Source organism: Octopus sinensis, unplaced genomic scaffold, assembly GCF_006345805.1.
Source record: "Octopus sinensis unplaced genomic scaffold, ASM634580v1 Contig12956, whole genome shotgun sequence".
In the NCBI taxonomy this organism is placed as follows: Eukaryota; Metazoa; Mollusca; class Cephalopoda; order Octopoda; family Octopodidae; genus Octopus; species Octopus sinensis.
Window position 1 is genome coordinate 90,340 of NW_021832829.1, and position 15,763 is coordinate 106,102.

The following is a 15,763-nucleotide window of genomic DNA, read 5'->3' on the forward strand; positions in this document are numbered from 1 at the left end:
CCCAGAGTTTGCCTGTTTGGCAGATATTTTGGTTGTCAGTTGCGGTCACCGCAAATAGGCAGTTTGCACTCACTAAAAGTATTATAATCTTCATTTTTGATTTGTGGATGATTAAAATTCTATTTAGTTATAGGTCTTAATCAGTAAAACTTTGACCAGATTTATAATAAATTAATTACAAAAATAACGAAATAAATAAATTTATTGTTTTATAGTTTGTGGTGTCTTAAATATGGCCAAACTCCATTCGACGAGCGAAAAACGAAATGGCAGTACAGAACTCCAAAATGCCCCCAAAAGACAAGAATTAAAACCCGAAATAGAAGTAAAACGTGAATATTCCTCCGAAAGTGAGGAAGAGAAAGTCGAGAAAATAGTCGGGTCCTTAGAACTAAGTGGAAATCTGTTAAAAGACACGAACATGGTCAACGGAGTCATTATCAAGTACAACGAGCCTCCCGAGGCACGAAAGCCCACAATTCGCTGGAAATTGTACCCATTTAAAGGCGAGGAGAGTTTGGATGTCATTCCTGTGCACAGACAGTCCGCATACCTCCTGGGACGAGACCGAAGAGTGGCTGACATTCCCACAGACCACCCTTCCTGCTCAAAACAACATGCCGTCCTCCAATTCAGAGTTGTGGAAAGCAGGGAGTCCGATTCGAACAAGACCGGGTCCTCTCTGACTGCCCTGGGAGTTGCAGAGGCCACAGATCAAAAGTCTTTTGTGGTGAAGCCTACATCATTGACCTTAATTCAGCAAACGGGACATTTCTCAACCAGGAGAGGATCGACAGTCTCCGTTTTGTGGAGTTATTTCCTCGCGATGTACTTAAATTTGGGTTTTCCACTCGAGAATATGTATTAATGTATCAGGATATGTTTAATTAATAATAATTAATTATTTAAATTAGCTGGTTTTGTGATGTTATGTATTCTTCTGTGTTTTATTCTAGACCGCCCCTCTCTGCCACAATTTGGCAAAATCCTGTTGGTCTTGTCGGTTTGTGTGCTTACCTGGGATTACATGAGCACTGGGAACCTTCATAGACTCGAAAAGGTCCTCAGTGGGTTTAATGTGAAGAAAGAAGTCTATCTTTCCCTGGTTTTAACTCTCTGACTACTCTCAGTACGATATTGTAGTCCAACGGGGGTATTCTTGGCGTGAATATTCAGTGGTGACCCAGGACGGGTATATTCTCACCATGCAGCGAATAAATGGAAAAAACATATCTCGTCCTGTTTTTATCCAACATGGAGTCCTCTCCAGCAGTGTGGATTGGCTGATTGGGTCCTCCTGTTTAGGTGCCCCACATTCCAATTAGTAGAATAGCGTGTGTTCTTGCCGACAGTGGTTTTGATGTATGGTTGGGCAACGTTCGAGGAAATATATATTCACGTGCTCACTCTACTTTGTCCCCCGACGAGGATGAATTTTGGAATTTTTCATTTGAAGATCACGCAGCGTTCGATATCCCTGCAATGGTCTCCTTTGTCCTCACATCCACCAACAAGGACCAACTTGTTTATATTGGGCACTCACAGGGGTCTCTCATTGGACTTATTCAGCTTTCGAGGAATCAGGAATTCGCTGATAAGGTCGCTCTTATGATTGCATTGGCACCCACCCTCTCCTTCCAGGGAGTCTACTGTCCATTTCTATCCCTCGCCCCCTATTACCGACATTTCTATGTTTATTCATATTTGGTTAGAATAGAACTTTGTGGGCAAAAAGTGGTTTCTTCAGCCCACTACTATAAGTTTGTTTATTGGACGGACAGTGTGTGCAAATCCACTCACTCGTTGGGTCTGTCTGTTTGTTATTGGACTGTTCAACGGGTTTAACACTCAGAATTTTGACTTGGTATTCCCGGGTCATTATTAGAGGACATGCTCCCCACATACCTCCAGTTCCAACCTTCTTCCACCTCCGTAAAGAACATGGTCCACTACTCTCAAGTCATTTCCTCTGGACAGTTACGACATTACGATTACGACCAAGATAACATGCGATTTTACAATCAAGTATTCAATTTCTGTCACTCAAGACCACACCCCCACTCTACAATGTATCCAATATTCACACACCCATTGTGATCGTGGCTAGTGAAGACGATGTGCTCTGTCCTGCTAGTGTTGGCATTTTGTTCCTCAGTTCAGAACGTCCGTTTTCTAGAATCCACTTTCCCTAACGTCGTCGAATCCATCTGGCTTGACAATTTTGCTCATCTGGACTTTGTGCTAGGAAGGGAGGTTGTCGACAGAGTCTACAAACCACTGATTTCTGCCATTGAGAGACACTGACTTATAATCAATGATATTAATGCTTGTTAGTATTGTGAGTATGTCTAGTTGGGGTATCCCAGGAGTGTGATAGTGCTGGGGTACCGTCTCCTCACCGGCAGAAACTTGTTCCGGTCAATGAAGAGACTTTGTTCCTTTCGTTGAATTTGGTCTTGGGTTTGTAGTTTGGTCTCATTGCATCTCTTCAAAGCATTTTCAAGCTCGTTCTCTTTTTGTTTGAGTGTAGAAATGGATTCGTTTATTAATTTCCAGTTCCGTTCGAGTCTGCCATGTGAATAAGTAAAATCGACTTGGCCTGTGGGTCATCGCCGCAAAGTTCTACTCCTGGTCTCATGTCGTGGGTGTGGAGTCTTGTTTCTGCCAAACGGAGTGGACCGTCCTTGGCTCTGATCTCGAGTTGACAATTTTTAAGGGCATTTTCAATTTTTTTGATTTCTTGATTGGTCTACAGTACTCATCTACAGAGTTACAAGTCGCAAGTTGTCCTTCAATTTTTCAAGGGCGGTCTCGACTTGGTTTATTCTGAGCCCCACGGACATTTCAACTCGATCACTCATTTCTCTCAAATCTCGGGATGTGTCAGTCAACACTGAGTTGATTTTGGCTCTCAGATCTGCCGACTGTTTGACCGTTTCCGTGTTTCTGTTTATGTTGTTGAGAGAGAAAGTGGCCCACTCCATTGGGGTGTTTCGCCTGGGGATGACTGTTTTCATTACTTCAAGTCTGTCGAGGAAGGGTAGTTGATAGTTCCCGAAGATTCCTCAGTCAATCGGTGAGAATAGTCGTCGAGGTTCCTGGCGATTGTTTTGTTCGTGAGGTCTGACTCCAAGTCCTCTCTCCGTTGAAGGTTGTTCCTGGCAGTTATAATGACTGATTACGTAATCTGACTCTCACAATCATCCAATGTCTTCCCTATTATTTGTTTTGACGAGTTGAGGAGACAACACTCCTTACCATTAGTCCCTAACCATACCTTTAATAGCAATTCCTCCACCTGGTCGTCGAATATTTCAGATGTGTTTTTCATTCTTTTGCAGTTGCAGTTATCCATGTTTATCTGTGTGGGCAAATCCATTGAAAGAAGAGCCAATCGCAGTCGGTCTCGTTGCCCACGCAGATCTCCGGTCTCTTTTATGTTTGTTTGAAGTGATTTCTTGAGTTCTTGTTTCCAAAAGTCAATGTCTCTCAATCGTTCTCGGAAGGACGTGTCGACTGCATTTATTGAATCCACGATTTTGTTGTTGTAAAAGTTTTGTTTGGTTTTTGTATCGTAGCATTGTTTTTCACCCTCACAACGAGCAGTCAACGAATTGTTGAAATTGTTGTTATTTTCGCACTGCCACTCTTTTATGGAATATGAAGGCCTTCCACAATTTTTCGTGCAGTCGATCAGTCCACATCCAATTTCCTCATTGCTCGACAACCCGTACGTGGACTCATATATTGCACTCATCACTATTGCTTAGATACTATATGTTCTCGATTCAACTTATTTAACCAAGCTTATTATTTTATTCTGTCATTTTAAATCGAATTCTAAGTTTCCTAGATTTTCTTTTGAGAGATTAGCTCAAACAATGTGCAGATACAATATATTGAATTGCCTTAAAGGAAAAAAACTATGCTTATTGAGAAAAAAATATGTTGATAGGATATGCTTGTAGTATCTCCAACTACAAAATATGGACTTCTAGGTAGCACACGACAGGCTATCGAACAACCTGGAATAGATCCCAGCTACTTGGCTTGTGGGCTTGGCATTAATGGTACTGAAGAAGTAATTATTTGCCAATACACATTGTCAGCAGCAAGAAAATAGCCCTAAATAGCCCTGGAGTATTTCGCTGACCAAAAATTTTTTTAAGAAAATTAGATCCATATAAAAATCGTGATTATATTCCGATAATAAGAGTTATTAATTTAAAAATTATATTTTTTCAAAAATTTATTTAATTTAAATAATTTCAACACAGGAATAAATTCTTGATTGGTTGCAAAAGAAAATTGACGAATAGTAAAGATTTTGACGATGGTTCAAATATTCAAAATGATTGGAATATAATCAATACCATTCCAAAGACAAGAAAATACTGTCCATCTTACTTATTGTTAGGATTCACACGCATCATTGTTGATTCCTTGGAAAACCCCCTCTGTTTGCTTTGCCTCAAAACACTTGCAGCAGATAGAATGTGGCCATTAAATTAAGAAGACATATTGAAACGATACATTCTGAATATGTCCATAAGTCCGAAGAATTTTTTAAAGAAAATTAGAAGAGCTTTTTGCAAAGCTGTGTGAAGATATGGATTTAAAATATACATCGCTTTTATACTATTGTGAGGTGCGCTGGCTATCTCGTGCAAAAGTGATTCGAAGGATGTTTGAACTCAAAGATCAGGTTGCAGATTTTCTTTATGAAAATGATATCGAAGATGCAAAATTGTTCAGACTTTATTGTCAAATTTTCCTATTAGTTGACATTTTGGGAAATTGAGTATATTGAATAAATCAATGCAGGGACCACAACTACATTTATTCGCTCAAAAGAACAAAATAAAAGCATTTATGAAAAAATTAGTATTATGGAAATCAAATATACAAAAAATATTTATGACATGTTTCCACTTTTAATTACCTTCTGCGCCATAGTGAAAATTGAAACAAACAAAGACATATTTGAAGCATTTTGTTCATTATTTTAAAGATCTCGACTGTAAAACGTTCGAATGGATACAGAATCATTTATTGATGAAGAAATTTACAACTTTTGAAAAAGAAAAATTGATAGAATTGTCATGTGATACATTATTGAAACAAAAATTTGAGAGAGAACCGCTAATTTATTTTTGGTTGAATTTAAGTACGGAATATGAATTTTGTTGAATAAAGCAATAAAAGTTTTGTTGCCATTTGCTACCTCATATTTATGCGAAACTGGATTTTCTGCACTAGCTGCAATGAAATCTAAATATCGAACTCGTTTAGTGGTGACTAATGAGCTAAGAGTAGCACTCTTTTCAATGACACCAAGATTTCAAAAACTTTGCGCCAAGATGGAATAAAATTATCTCACTAACTTTTTGTTTTAAAAAATTTGTTTTGATAAATTAATAATTGTTACATTCTTTAAATTGTTCATTCCGAAGTTTTTCATTAAAAACATTTTTGTTGGGTGCATTTCTTTTGGAATGTTCATTATTAGAGATTGACTTCCGTTCCGACTGGACATTTTCCAATTTATGCATACTCCCGCATAAGAAGCAGCGCAAAGACTCCTTGCAGAAAGATGCAGTGTGACAGAAATTTGGACATCAAAAACATCGCATTTGTGATTATTGAACCATTTAAATTTCATTTCAATGAAACCAATTTTTATTTCCAAAAGTTATTAGAGTTTGTGCTTCAACTTTGTCGGTGATAAATAATTTTTTAATCCCAAGAACTTTGTTTGGTTTAAATTGTTTTGAAAATATCGAAAGTCCTCCTCCCTGTTGAATAATGGCTCCGTTGACCAATTTTGTCGCCTTGAGATCCGTGTTTTGCAAGCAGTGTGTGAGCTACTGAGTACATTTGCAACTTCCTAGCCCTAGCTGTGGATTAAATCTTATTAAAAATAAACAAGTGTCCCAAGACTAATTTGACTCACTGTATGATCCCGACCTTAACACTAATCCTTTCCTGGACGCAAACACCAACTGATTATGTTTTTTTGTATTCACGTTGTTATCAAAATCAGATTTGATAAAAACAGTACCGGATATATTACGTAAACAATTGTCCAGAATTCAAGAGACTGATCCAGTCACCTTTATTCCACAAGAAGTGCAAAATGCAAGAAGTAATTATAAAGAAACGTCGAAACTGAATAGTCCCTTGTGTCAACCTATAACACAAGAAGAAATAAATACTGCGATAAAAGGTTGCAAAAATAAAGCACCAGGATGGGATTTTATCCCAATGAATATCTTCAAGAATGCGGACCAGATTTTAGTTGGATTACTAAATATATTATACAATTCTTCGTGGAGTTTTGGACATGTTCCGTCGACCTGGAAACGAACAATTGTACGTATGGTCGTGAAAAAAGGAAAGCCTAAGTCAAAAGCAGATAGCTATAGGCCAATTAGCTTAATCTGCTCAATGTCGAAAATTATGGAGAAAATTGTTTTCAATCGTCTCTCAAGGCTTGTTGAGGATAATAATTTTCTCTCTGACAATCAATTGGGTTTTCGACATAAAAAAAGGACTGGAGATTGTCTCAGAGAGCTAAGATCTGCAATTGATAGTTCGAGGAGAAAAAAGGAATTTCTTACAATAGCGTGCTTGGATATAACGAAGGCCTTTGACAGTGTTTGGCACTACGGACTTCTTGATACGTTATCAAAAGCAGGAATTGGGAGAACCGCATTATTATGGATAGAAAACTTTCTTTCAAGAAGGAGGCCGTATATACGTGTTGGAAATTTAATTTCTAAGAAAATTGAATTACGAAGAGGGGTTCCGCAGGGATCAATTCTCAGCCCGCTACTCTTCAATTGTGTAATGAGTGAGTTACCAAAAACCGAGAGCATAAATAGTCGTATGATTATTTATGCTGATGACATTCTTGTGCTTGATTCAACCATAAGTAAACAAATTTCATGGAAAAGAGTAGAAACCCATATAAAAAATATTGGGAGGTGGTGCCAAAACAATGGGTTGACTCTGTCAAGAGAAAAATCAACAGTCACATGGATTGCAAGTAAAAGAAAAAATATCGATGAATATGTAAATACAGGAGATATAAAAAACTCTGGAAAATTGGAGTATCTCGGAGTATCGATAGACCGAAGAGAATCTTTTAAGGATCATATCAAAACACGAAGAGAGAAAGCTACAGGAATGTTGAAATCCTTAACTCGATTTCATTTGGAGCCTGAAACTTTCCTTTTTGTGTATTCTACATGTATTGAGCCATTCTTGATATATGGCCATCAAGGATGGTATAGGTCCGAAGAAGATAGCATTTTTGTGAAAAAGTTGGAAAAGACCAGAAGATTTGCTATTAAATTGGCATTTGGATTGGACTTAAAATCAAAAATCGAAGATGCTTATGACGTTAAAGTCAGAAGGATAGAAGATCTGTTACGTCACTTATGGAAATTATGATGTAATTTTTTCTTTTGGGTATATGCGAAGAAGAGACATGTGGTGTCTCATAAAATGACCCTATACAATGAAATCAAACCCACATTAATTAGCCTCTTGTTCTGCTCTGGGCTTTCTCCCTAACATTAATTTATGGGTTTGTTGGGAAATAAAACTTGTCTTGTCTTGTCTAACAGTATCGCCGATTTTTATTGGAAATTTTTATTGGCGTTTTCTTTTACTTTTTTTCGGTAATTTTTTAAATGCTCCGACGTTTGATAATCTGATTCAATTTAAATTTCATCCTCCGATGAATACTCCGTTCTTTCGAATGATGATTCGATTTCTTTATTATCAAACAAAGAAACAGTACTGAATCCCGAAGTTCCAAAAAATAATCTAAAAATAAAATTTACGAAGCAACCTAAAAGGTGACTTTCCGGTAGCACGATGAATAGTCGTGTTGTACTTATAGACAGTATTCTTCAAAATATCAATCCAATTATTGGATTCGGATTGAAATATTGTTTTTGCTAACCAACGCTTTAGCGTTTGATTATATCGTTCTACCTGCCCTTGTGATTGAGGGTGTCTTGGTCTTTCATGAATCGTCTTTATCCCCCAATCAAGTAATAAATGAAACTTCAGAGTTACAAAACTCTTTTCCCTTATCCGTGTGTAAGGTTTCAGGTGGCCCAACTGAGTAAAACAAGTTTTCAAAAGAATTTCTTATATTTTGAGAAGTTTTACTTATTAAGGAAAATGACCATGCAAATTTTGAATAACAATCAATTATATTAAGAATCCATTTATATTCTCTATTATTAGAAGAATATCTCCGAAGATCTATACAATCCGCCACAAATCTTTCGAATTTATGTGAAACGGAAATCATTTGAATATCTTCGCATGTCTTTAGACTGTGGAAATGGTTGCGAGAATCACAAGTTGATATAAAATGGCAAATAACTTTTCGATTTATACCAATATATTTTTGGGAAATTAAATGCCACATCTTGGAAACTCCAGGATGTCCGATAGAATGTTCTTTAGTTAAAATTGAATTGATTTTGGATTCTTGGAAGAAACAGACAACAGTACGAAAGTTTCCATTAAGTGCAAGAATTAATTCTCCATTTATAAGTTTTAAATTCTGACACTTTCGGCGTAACGTACGCTTTTGATTTTCATTGAAATCATTAGGATACTCATTATATTCGACATAGTTCATTATGTTCTTTAGTTTAATGCTGAACGAGCGAGTTAGCTCCCCTTTGGTGAGTGTTCCACACTGCATAATCTTTGTTGAGAATCAATGCTTTAGTTATTACGTCTTCGGAACCATGTTTATATTCTACGAACTTTCCTTCCAACGTCTTCTTTAATGCAATCGTTTGGATGTACGCCAGAACACTGTCTTTAATGCCAATCAAATCCATGTATATTTTAAAATACTTGGAGGTGATCGCATCCCAGGTAATGACAATTGGAAGTATTTTGAGTTTGGCTTTGTAAATGATTTCTAATTCACTTGCCAGGATATCATATTTATGAAGTTTTTCAACTTCAACTGCTTTTAAATTATCCACACATGTCACTCCAATCCCTATTAGCCACATCTGGTTTAATTTTTTGTCGTATAGAAAAATGTCCTGCTTGTTATATTGAATTTTTGATTCGGTAGGGATAGTAGTGTCAACTCGTAATTCAGCACGATCATTGGTAATTACGCTTTGGATAGAGTGTAAGTCTTTAACCTTATTGATTTTTGAATCCAAATTTTCTGCATATGTGCATGTGTATGCATTTAACAATTTCGTTATGTCGCCTTGTATAATCGGAATTAAGCATTCTATTGCATCGAGTTTCCAAATGGTTGACTGTCTTATTAGAAGATTTCCAATGTGGGCATTTCGAACCAAGCTCGCGGAAGAAAATATTCCTGTCATGCAAAAAGAAGAACATGGCTTCAGATTTAGGGGAAATATTTCCTTTTACAATCCATTTTGAGGATGTCTGTATATCGAAAGTCTCATTATCAAGTGATTCAAATAATTTTGAATGAAGAGTTTTCTGTTTAGTGTCTGTTCAATGTGCTGGGTTATTCATATTTTATTTGCAAGAATTCTGTGATTGTGGCCATATGTGACTTTCTTTGTTGTTCAGCCCACAGAATTCCTGCACTCCTTAGAGAAGTAAATTTTCGTCTTTCCAGACTTGTTTTGAAATCAAGCAACATTTTCTTAGCTTTGAAAGTGATTGATATCAATCCCCTTCCAAACATATTCCTCGGTAAGTAAAGTCTTTCTTTGCAAGCTGGTTTCATATGCACATTCAAATTCATAAGTATCTTGCTGACTAATTTATCAATTTCTTCAAATCTAAGTCAATGAAGCCAATATAGTAATTGCACAGTGATAGAGCATGTTCATTAATTGCTTTAAATAAATTGACTGAGTTTAATTTAGTTTCTGATAACTTTTCAATATGGTTTTGCATTTCTTCTTTAATATTTTTAAGTACGTCTTCTTTGAGTACTTTACTACATCTGTTTTCTAAAACTCATAAATATCTGTAGCTGTCCAGACCATCCATCAATTTACCATCATTTCTTAATAGATAACTATTTGTTGCTGATTTATCGAAATTCTTCTCCAATCCAGATGATTCAAAGTAATATTTCACATCTTCCATCATCCACGCCAATGTCTCCTCTTCTTTGGACAATAGCTTCAAGTCGTCAATGAATAGGAAGTGATTTGTAGAAAAGGTTAAGGAATTAATGCCACCAGAATTTATCGATCAAAGAGACTTTCCAGTTTTGAATAATTGACATAATAAAACTAGTTATCCAATTAGGAGTTCAGAGTTTTCGAGGATTTCAACTGAGTCAAATGCTTTCTTGACGTCAATCCATGCATAAAATATTTATTATCGTGCGCTCTGTTGACGCATTTGTTTAAAAGTTCAAGTTGAATTAAATAAATAAGACAATCAAATTTAAAATATGAACGAATAAATGATAGCATGGTCTCTTACATTAAAAAATGGAACCCAAATGGACAATTTTGGCGGCCAATTTATTATCAGAAAAGTCAAAAAAAGGAAATAAGATACAATTAAGAAGATTATTATGGAAAGCAGTCAAAGAACAAGAAGGATTCAGATTCGGATTAAAAAAACAGCCAAAAATATTCTTGATTACTTTTTTAAAAAACTTGAACAAATTTTTTATTCTATTATTTGCCAACTTTTAGAGATCTCCAACATTGACAAATAACAGAATATTCACTTATGATTTGTGCAATAAATATTATTATTATCAATTGTGATTGGAGATTATTTAATAATTAATATTTTTATTTAAATATAATTTCCTCAAAGGCGAACGTGAAATTAAACAAACTAACTATAATTCTCAAAGGATTACTTAAAGCTGTGACAAATGCTTGATCCAGACTCTCCCCGCAGGCGTAATTCTAAGCATGTAATGATTTATGGATGAGACTTTAGTCTGAAGACTCAGAGGAAGATTCCATGGGACTGCCCTCTGCAGAGGAAGTCAGAAAACTAATTCCACAGTCAAGTTACCAGGATTATCAATCACTCCGAAATGTCCCACCGAAACTAAGAAATATGGTCATCCGAATTTTGATCGGGTCTTTGCTTATTTTGAGTTTTATCCTCGTCATCTTCTTTGGTCCGACTGCAGTGGTGTCACTCGTATGTCTGCTCCAATTAATGAGCTTCCACGAAATCATAAAAGTGGGCTATGTGGTTTATAGATCACACAATCTGCCCTTCTTCCGTGTCCTCAGTTGGTATTTTCTCTTTGCCTTCAATTACTTTCTTCACGGAGATGCATTGGCTCTCATTGTTGGCCAAAAACTGAATATAAGCGTAGAACATTTTCTTTATTTATAGAGAGGAATATATTTTTTGATCAGACATCACCCACTGATATCCTTTGGATTGTATTTGACTGGTCTGGTCATGTTTGTTCTCTCCCTTGTTAAGAAACACTACACCAAACAATTCACTCTGGTGACTGGCTTATTAATTCTAGTTCGGGTATACACACGTCGCTCTTATGATACTGAGCTGTGCCAACTTCCAAATAAAGAACACTGCGAATGGACTTGTTTGGTTTGTCCTCCCTGTTCTCCTTATCATCGTCAATGATATCATGTCATATTTTGTGGGGTCATACATCGGGAGGACTCCTCTTATTAAATTATCACCTAAAAAGACATGGGAAGGTTTTATTGGGGGGTTTGTCTTCACTCTTATCTTTGCTGTGCTGGTATTTTTATTTTTACAGAGTAGTGTGCCCAATCCATGGCTCCTTATGACTTTTTTGTGTGTCCTTCGTCAAGTGACATACCCTGCCACCGCCCCTATCCTTTCCAACTAGCCACTCTGCAACTTCCTGCTTTCGTATTTGTGATATGACTATGGCAGATTGGAGGGAGGACAGTCACCTACTACCCCTTCGTGTTCGATGCAGTGTTTTTGGGACTGTTTGCGTCTCTTATTGCCCCATTCGGTGGCTTCTTTGCTAGTGGATTCAAACGGGCATTTCGTCTTAAGGACTTTGGACAAATCCTGCCTGGGCATGGAGGACTATTAGATAGGTTTGACTGTCAGTTCCTGATGGGTGCATTCGTATATGTCTACTACAGCAGTTTCATGGAGTAATCCCTTATCTTATTCCCACAGCTGTTCAGCCGACACAGTCTACAGAATGCTGCGCTATTTGACACCCGAAGAACAGTTGGATGTCTACTTTAACTTGACTAATTCCCTAACATTAGCTGGTTATTTAAATTGATTTGTCTGGTTATTTACATTGATTTTTTTCCGAATGAATTCTACTTGAATAAATAAGAAGATTGTTAATAGTTATGCAGGAATTTGATAGATAAAGTCGATCACCTTCACCAACATAATCGTAAATGTGCGTAGCCAAGGATTAGTGTTTGCTGAACTGAGAATTCGACTTCTCACAAGCTGAAGACAATATCTAAAAGAATTAATGAAATATCCAACCTGGAGTAACTATTCCTACGGGAAGCAATCCTCATAAGGATATACTGGCGAGACAATATGGCCGCAATTAGGGATGCCTGTCCTCTGCAGTAGAACAAGAGGACTAACCTGAGGATGAGAACTATACAAATGGGGAAAAGACACAACTCAACATACGCACTGGCAGTCAGGAGAGTAGGAGTGAGTCCCGACAGATATTTGAAAGTGGGAGAACTGCCTCCGAACGAACTGAGGACTCTGTTGAAAAAGGAAAGGACGGAAACGAATGAGTAGACAGTAACAGGGACGAGTATAACTACACTTAATTCGACTAATAAAACAGGCAGTGGGGACGACATTCAACATGATCAGAGAATAGAAAACAAAGTGGAAACTGTCCTCTCCAGACAAGGCACTGAAATAGTCACATATCCCTTTGAAGGTCTTTTCCTTGATCGGAGGACTGCGTTGATAGAGTCTTCCCAGGCTGGTTAAGCCAAAGGAGTAGAGCAAATATCGGTAGGCCAAAAAAGACGAACTAAAGTAAAGGAAAAAGCTCACGAGAAGACAAATGTAACCACCAAAGAAAGAGTGCTGAGTCTAAACATGCACAATACTGCATCGTATTTGTTATTGAGTATAAATGACTAGGGAATATCACACAATCACTAACTATGACCATTATAAATCGCGTGTATGATATTAATTATTTAATATTATACAAATTTATAATTTACTATTAATTTAAGTCAATCATTATGGGAAACCAAACATATCAAATATTCAAACACGCAAGAACTCTCGTACGTGACCTACAAACCCGGCCAGGTCTTCCCTATATGGACAATGACCACAATTCTCCATATATATCAACGTATAGTTCGGAAAGTGGGTAGCCAGTCTCATCACATTGTCCCGACTGGGCATATGAGGACTCAATACCTCATCATGTCTGACCTCATCCCTCCAATAAAGAACACTCTCCCTTCAAACCTTCCCTCAATTTCCAATCCCGACGGACGAGCTGACTCATAGAACTGTTTAAGTGAGTTGACATTAAAATTGAGTGTATAAACATTCATAGATGACACTACATTCAGTCGAAGGAACTTTTCCAGCTTCCTCGCCTCAAATAAATAACTTTTCTACCTCAAATGGGAGACCAGGACTCTCCAAAACTTCAGAAATGACATCATCAATTGGAATTTTATCAGAATAGTTGGCCAAACGTGATTCCAGTAGTACAAGCGAGTGCAAAAGTGGCTCGATTTTGTTGTTGGATGTATAATATGGAGTGATATCGACAATTATCAATTCAGCGAGGTTATTTGACTAGAATATAAAGAGAAAGGCCAACATATGTCAGTGCGTAGAGAGAAGCCACCAGTCCGCCCATACTGTGTCCCAATATGCTTATTCTAGAATGGCCCAACTTGGTTCTGAGACAGTCAAGGTCGGCAATCATCAGGTCGCAGTTAATCTCGTCGGTGTACTCACTTTCTCCGTGATTCCGTGCATCAACTAATACAACCTGAGAGGATTTTTGACGTCGTAACCTGAACACCGAGGTTACATAGTCCTTCGGCTACAAGGGACCAGTCCTTTTTAGTGCAGAGTAATCCGTGGAGAATATAAAGTGGGTATTTGTATAATTGTTGGTGCGGAGACTTCACCACGTAACATAGTTCGACTTTTAATTTATTTAAAAGCCTTACCAGGAGTAGATGGCATTTTAAGATTAGGGTTTTATTATTTTGAATATTTAGATTAAATAGTAAGCATATAAACAATATAAATTTAACATGGATAGAATGCTCTGAAGATAGAAAGCCAGAAGAGGCTAGACCGAGCCACTTTGTTGGCGAAATGTGTTTGAAAAAAGACAGTCCCCCGAATAAAGATTTCTTGTCCTGAGAATTTGAATTTCTTTTTTCCTCTTATTTCAAGTTTTCACACTATCCCATTTCCCATACTAAATGGAATTAATACCAAACTAAGTGGGATTAATAACAAAGGAAGTGGGATCAATAAAGGATTACGTTTATTATAAATAGTATATTTCGATCCAACGAATAAAAATGCTACGTAAATTGTTGGAAAAAGAAAATCAAATGCATAGAAATAAAATACATTTAAATTCAGCCGCCGAAAAAAAATGGACAAAAACAACAATTAAACTCAATATCTCGAGAACAGCAGCTTATCGTGTAAACCTGACACGAGAGGTGGTAATTATAGAAAAAAGCTTAAAAACGAACATGTCGATAACACAATTACCCTTAATGGAATAAAACAAAAATTTGAAACAAAATTTGAAATGTGATTTAGGATAACTCAGAAAGAATAAAGCAACTAAAGATATTTTATCAGAAATATAAAATGACATTAAGTTAGTGAGATGGGCTGTACTTTATCTGATCGGAGGTTTATAAAAGACGGACTTACTTAATTAAAGACAGTACTTAATAGTACTTAATTAAATGAGAAGGCATCGAATCCACTTTCGACGTATTTCGATCAAAATAAAAGTAAAACCGATTAAAAAATTTATAAAAAAAAATTTTCGTTCTCATAGATTTCAATATCTTCCATCATTAAAAGATGCCCCCCTAAAAAGTACATTTTGTTGATGTAGTTTCCCTGATAGATCCTGAGCTCCGGATACTGAAATAAACCACCAACATAAACCTTTTCCATCATTGAAAAGAACAATTTCCCAGTAACCCGACTATCACTCCCTGCGTGGTGGGATTCTCCTTCCCTTATAACCTACCCAATCGACTTCCATTACGTCATACTCCAAAGTTGTAGGCGATGTCATTGAGTCCTCTTTCATTTTCGAAGGAATCTACGCAAATGAGCTTAAGATCAAAGATCTGATTGAAGTATATTTTGAGTCTTTTGAAGTAGTCGACCTCCCGCTCCGGAAGCACTTCTGGCTTGAGGATTTTATACAAATAGGCAAAATCATAGGCACTATATTGAGCCAAAATAGGTACCAGTGGAATCCTATAAAAACGTTTCTCGGGTTGAGAATAAGCCCAGAACTAATCAGCAGCGTTCCAAATTTCGTTGGATCTATTCCATATTTTTTGTGCATAAAAATTTCGAGTCCTTGGTTTTGGAGGAAGTTGATGGAGTTAAAGTTTTGGATTTCCGTCCTGAAAATGTGAAAGAGTAATACTTATAATCCCAATGCATGTTAAATTGCCACGTGTGGGTGCCGACAGGGCTGCGTCCATACTGGTCGAAAAGCGAAATTCCTATCTGGATCACATTGGTGAGGTCCACGTTAGCTCGC

General features: G+C 36.9%; 3 protein-coding genes across 3 annotated transcripts; 2 read left to right on the forward strand and 1 right to left on the reverse strand.

Moving 5' to 3' along the window:
• Positions 1–232: 232 nt before the first annotated feature.
• On the forward strand, positions 233–868 carry LOC115229504 (smad nuclear-interacting protein 1-like). Its single transcript, XM_036499229.1, has one exon. The coding sequence runs from the start codon at positions 233–235 to the stop codon at positions 866–868; it is 636 nt and encodes a 211-aa protein (XP_036355122.1).
• A 62-nt stretch (positions 869–930) lies between these two features.
• On the forward strand, positions 931–2,304 carry LOC115229505 (lysosomal acid lipase/cholesteryl ester hydrolase-like). Its single transcript, XM_029799841.1, has 5 exons — positions 931–999; positions 1,131–1,291; positions 1,329–1,707; positions 2,016–2,124; positions 2,156–2,304. Exons 1-5 carry the CDS (start codon positions 931–933, stop codon positions 2,302–2,304), a joined length of 867 nt encoding a protein of 288 aa, XP_029655701.1.
• Positions 2,305–3,178: 874 nt separating this feature from the next.
• Positions 3,179–3,757, reverse strand: LOC115229506 (tektin-4-like). Its single transcript, XM_029799842.1, has one exon. It carries the CDS (start codon positions 3,755–3,757, stop codon positions 3,179–3,181), a length of 579 nt encoding a protein of 192 aa, XP_029655702.1.
• Positions 3,758–15,763: the final 12,006 nt, after the last annotated feature.

Bases quoted from the DNA above. Each gene is read 5' to 3' on its own strand.
- LOC115229504 (XM_036499229.1), top strand. From the start codon at position 233: ATGGCCAAACTCCATTCGACGAGCGAAAAACGAAATGGCAGTACAGAA.
- LOC115229505 (XM_029799841.1), top strand. From the start codon at position 931: ATGTATTCTTCTGTGTTTTATTCTAGACCGCCCCTCTCTGCCACAATT. The intron at 1,000-1,130 runs GTCGGTTTGTGT...GACTACTCTCAG, and splicing joins GGCAAAATCCTGTTGGTCTT to TACGATATTGTAGTCCAACG. The intron at 2,125-2,155 runs GTCCTGCTAGTG...TTTGTTCCTCAG, and splicing joins TAGTGAAGACGATGTGCTCT to TTCAGAACGTCCGTTTTCTA.
- LOC115229506 (XM_029799842.1), bottom strand. From the start codon at position 3,757: ATGAGTGCAATATATGAGTCCACGTACGGGTTGTCGAGCAATGAGGAA.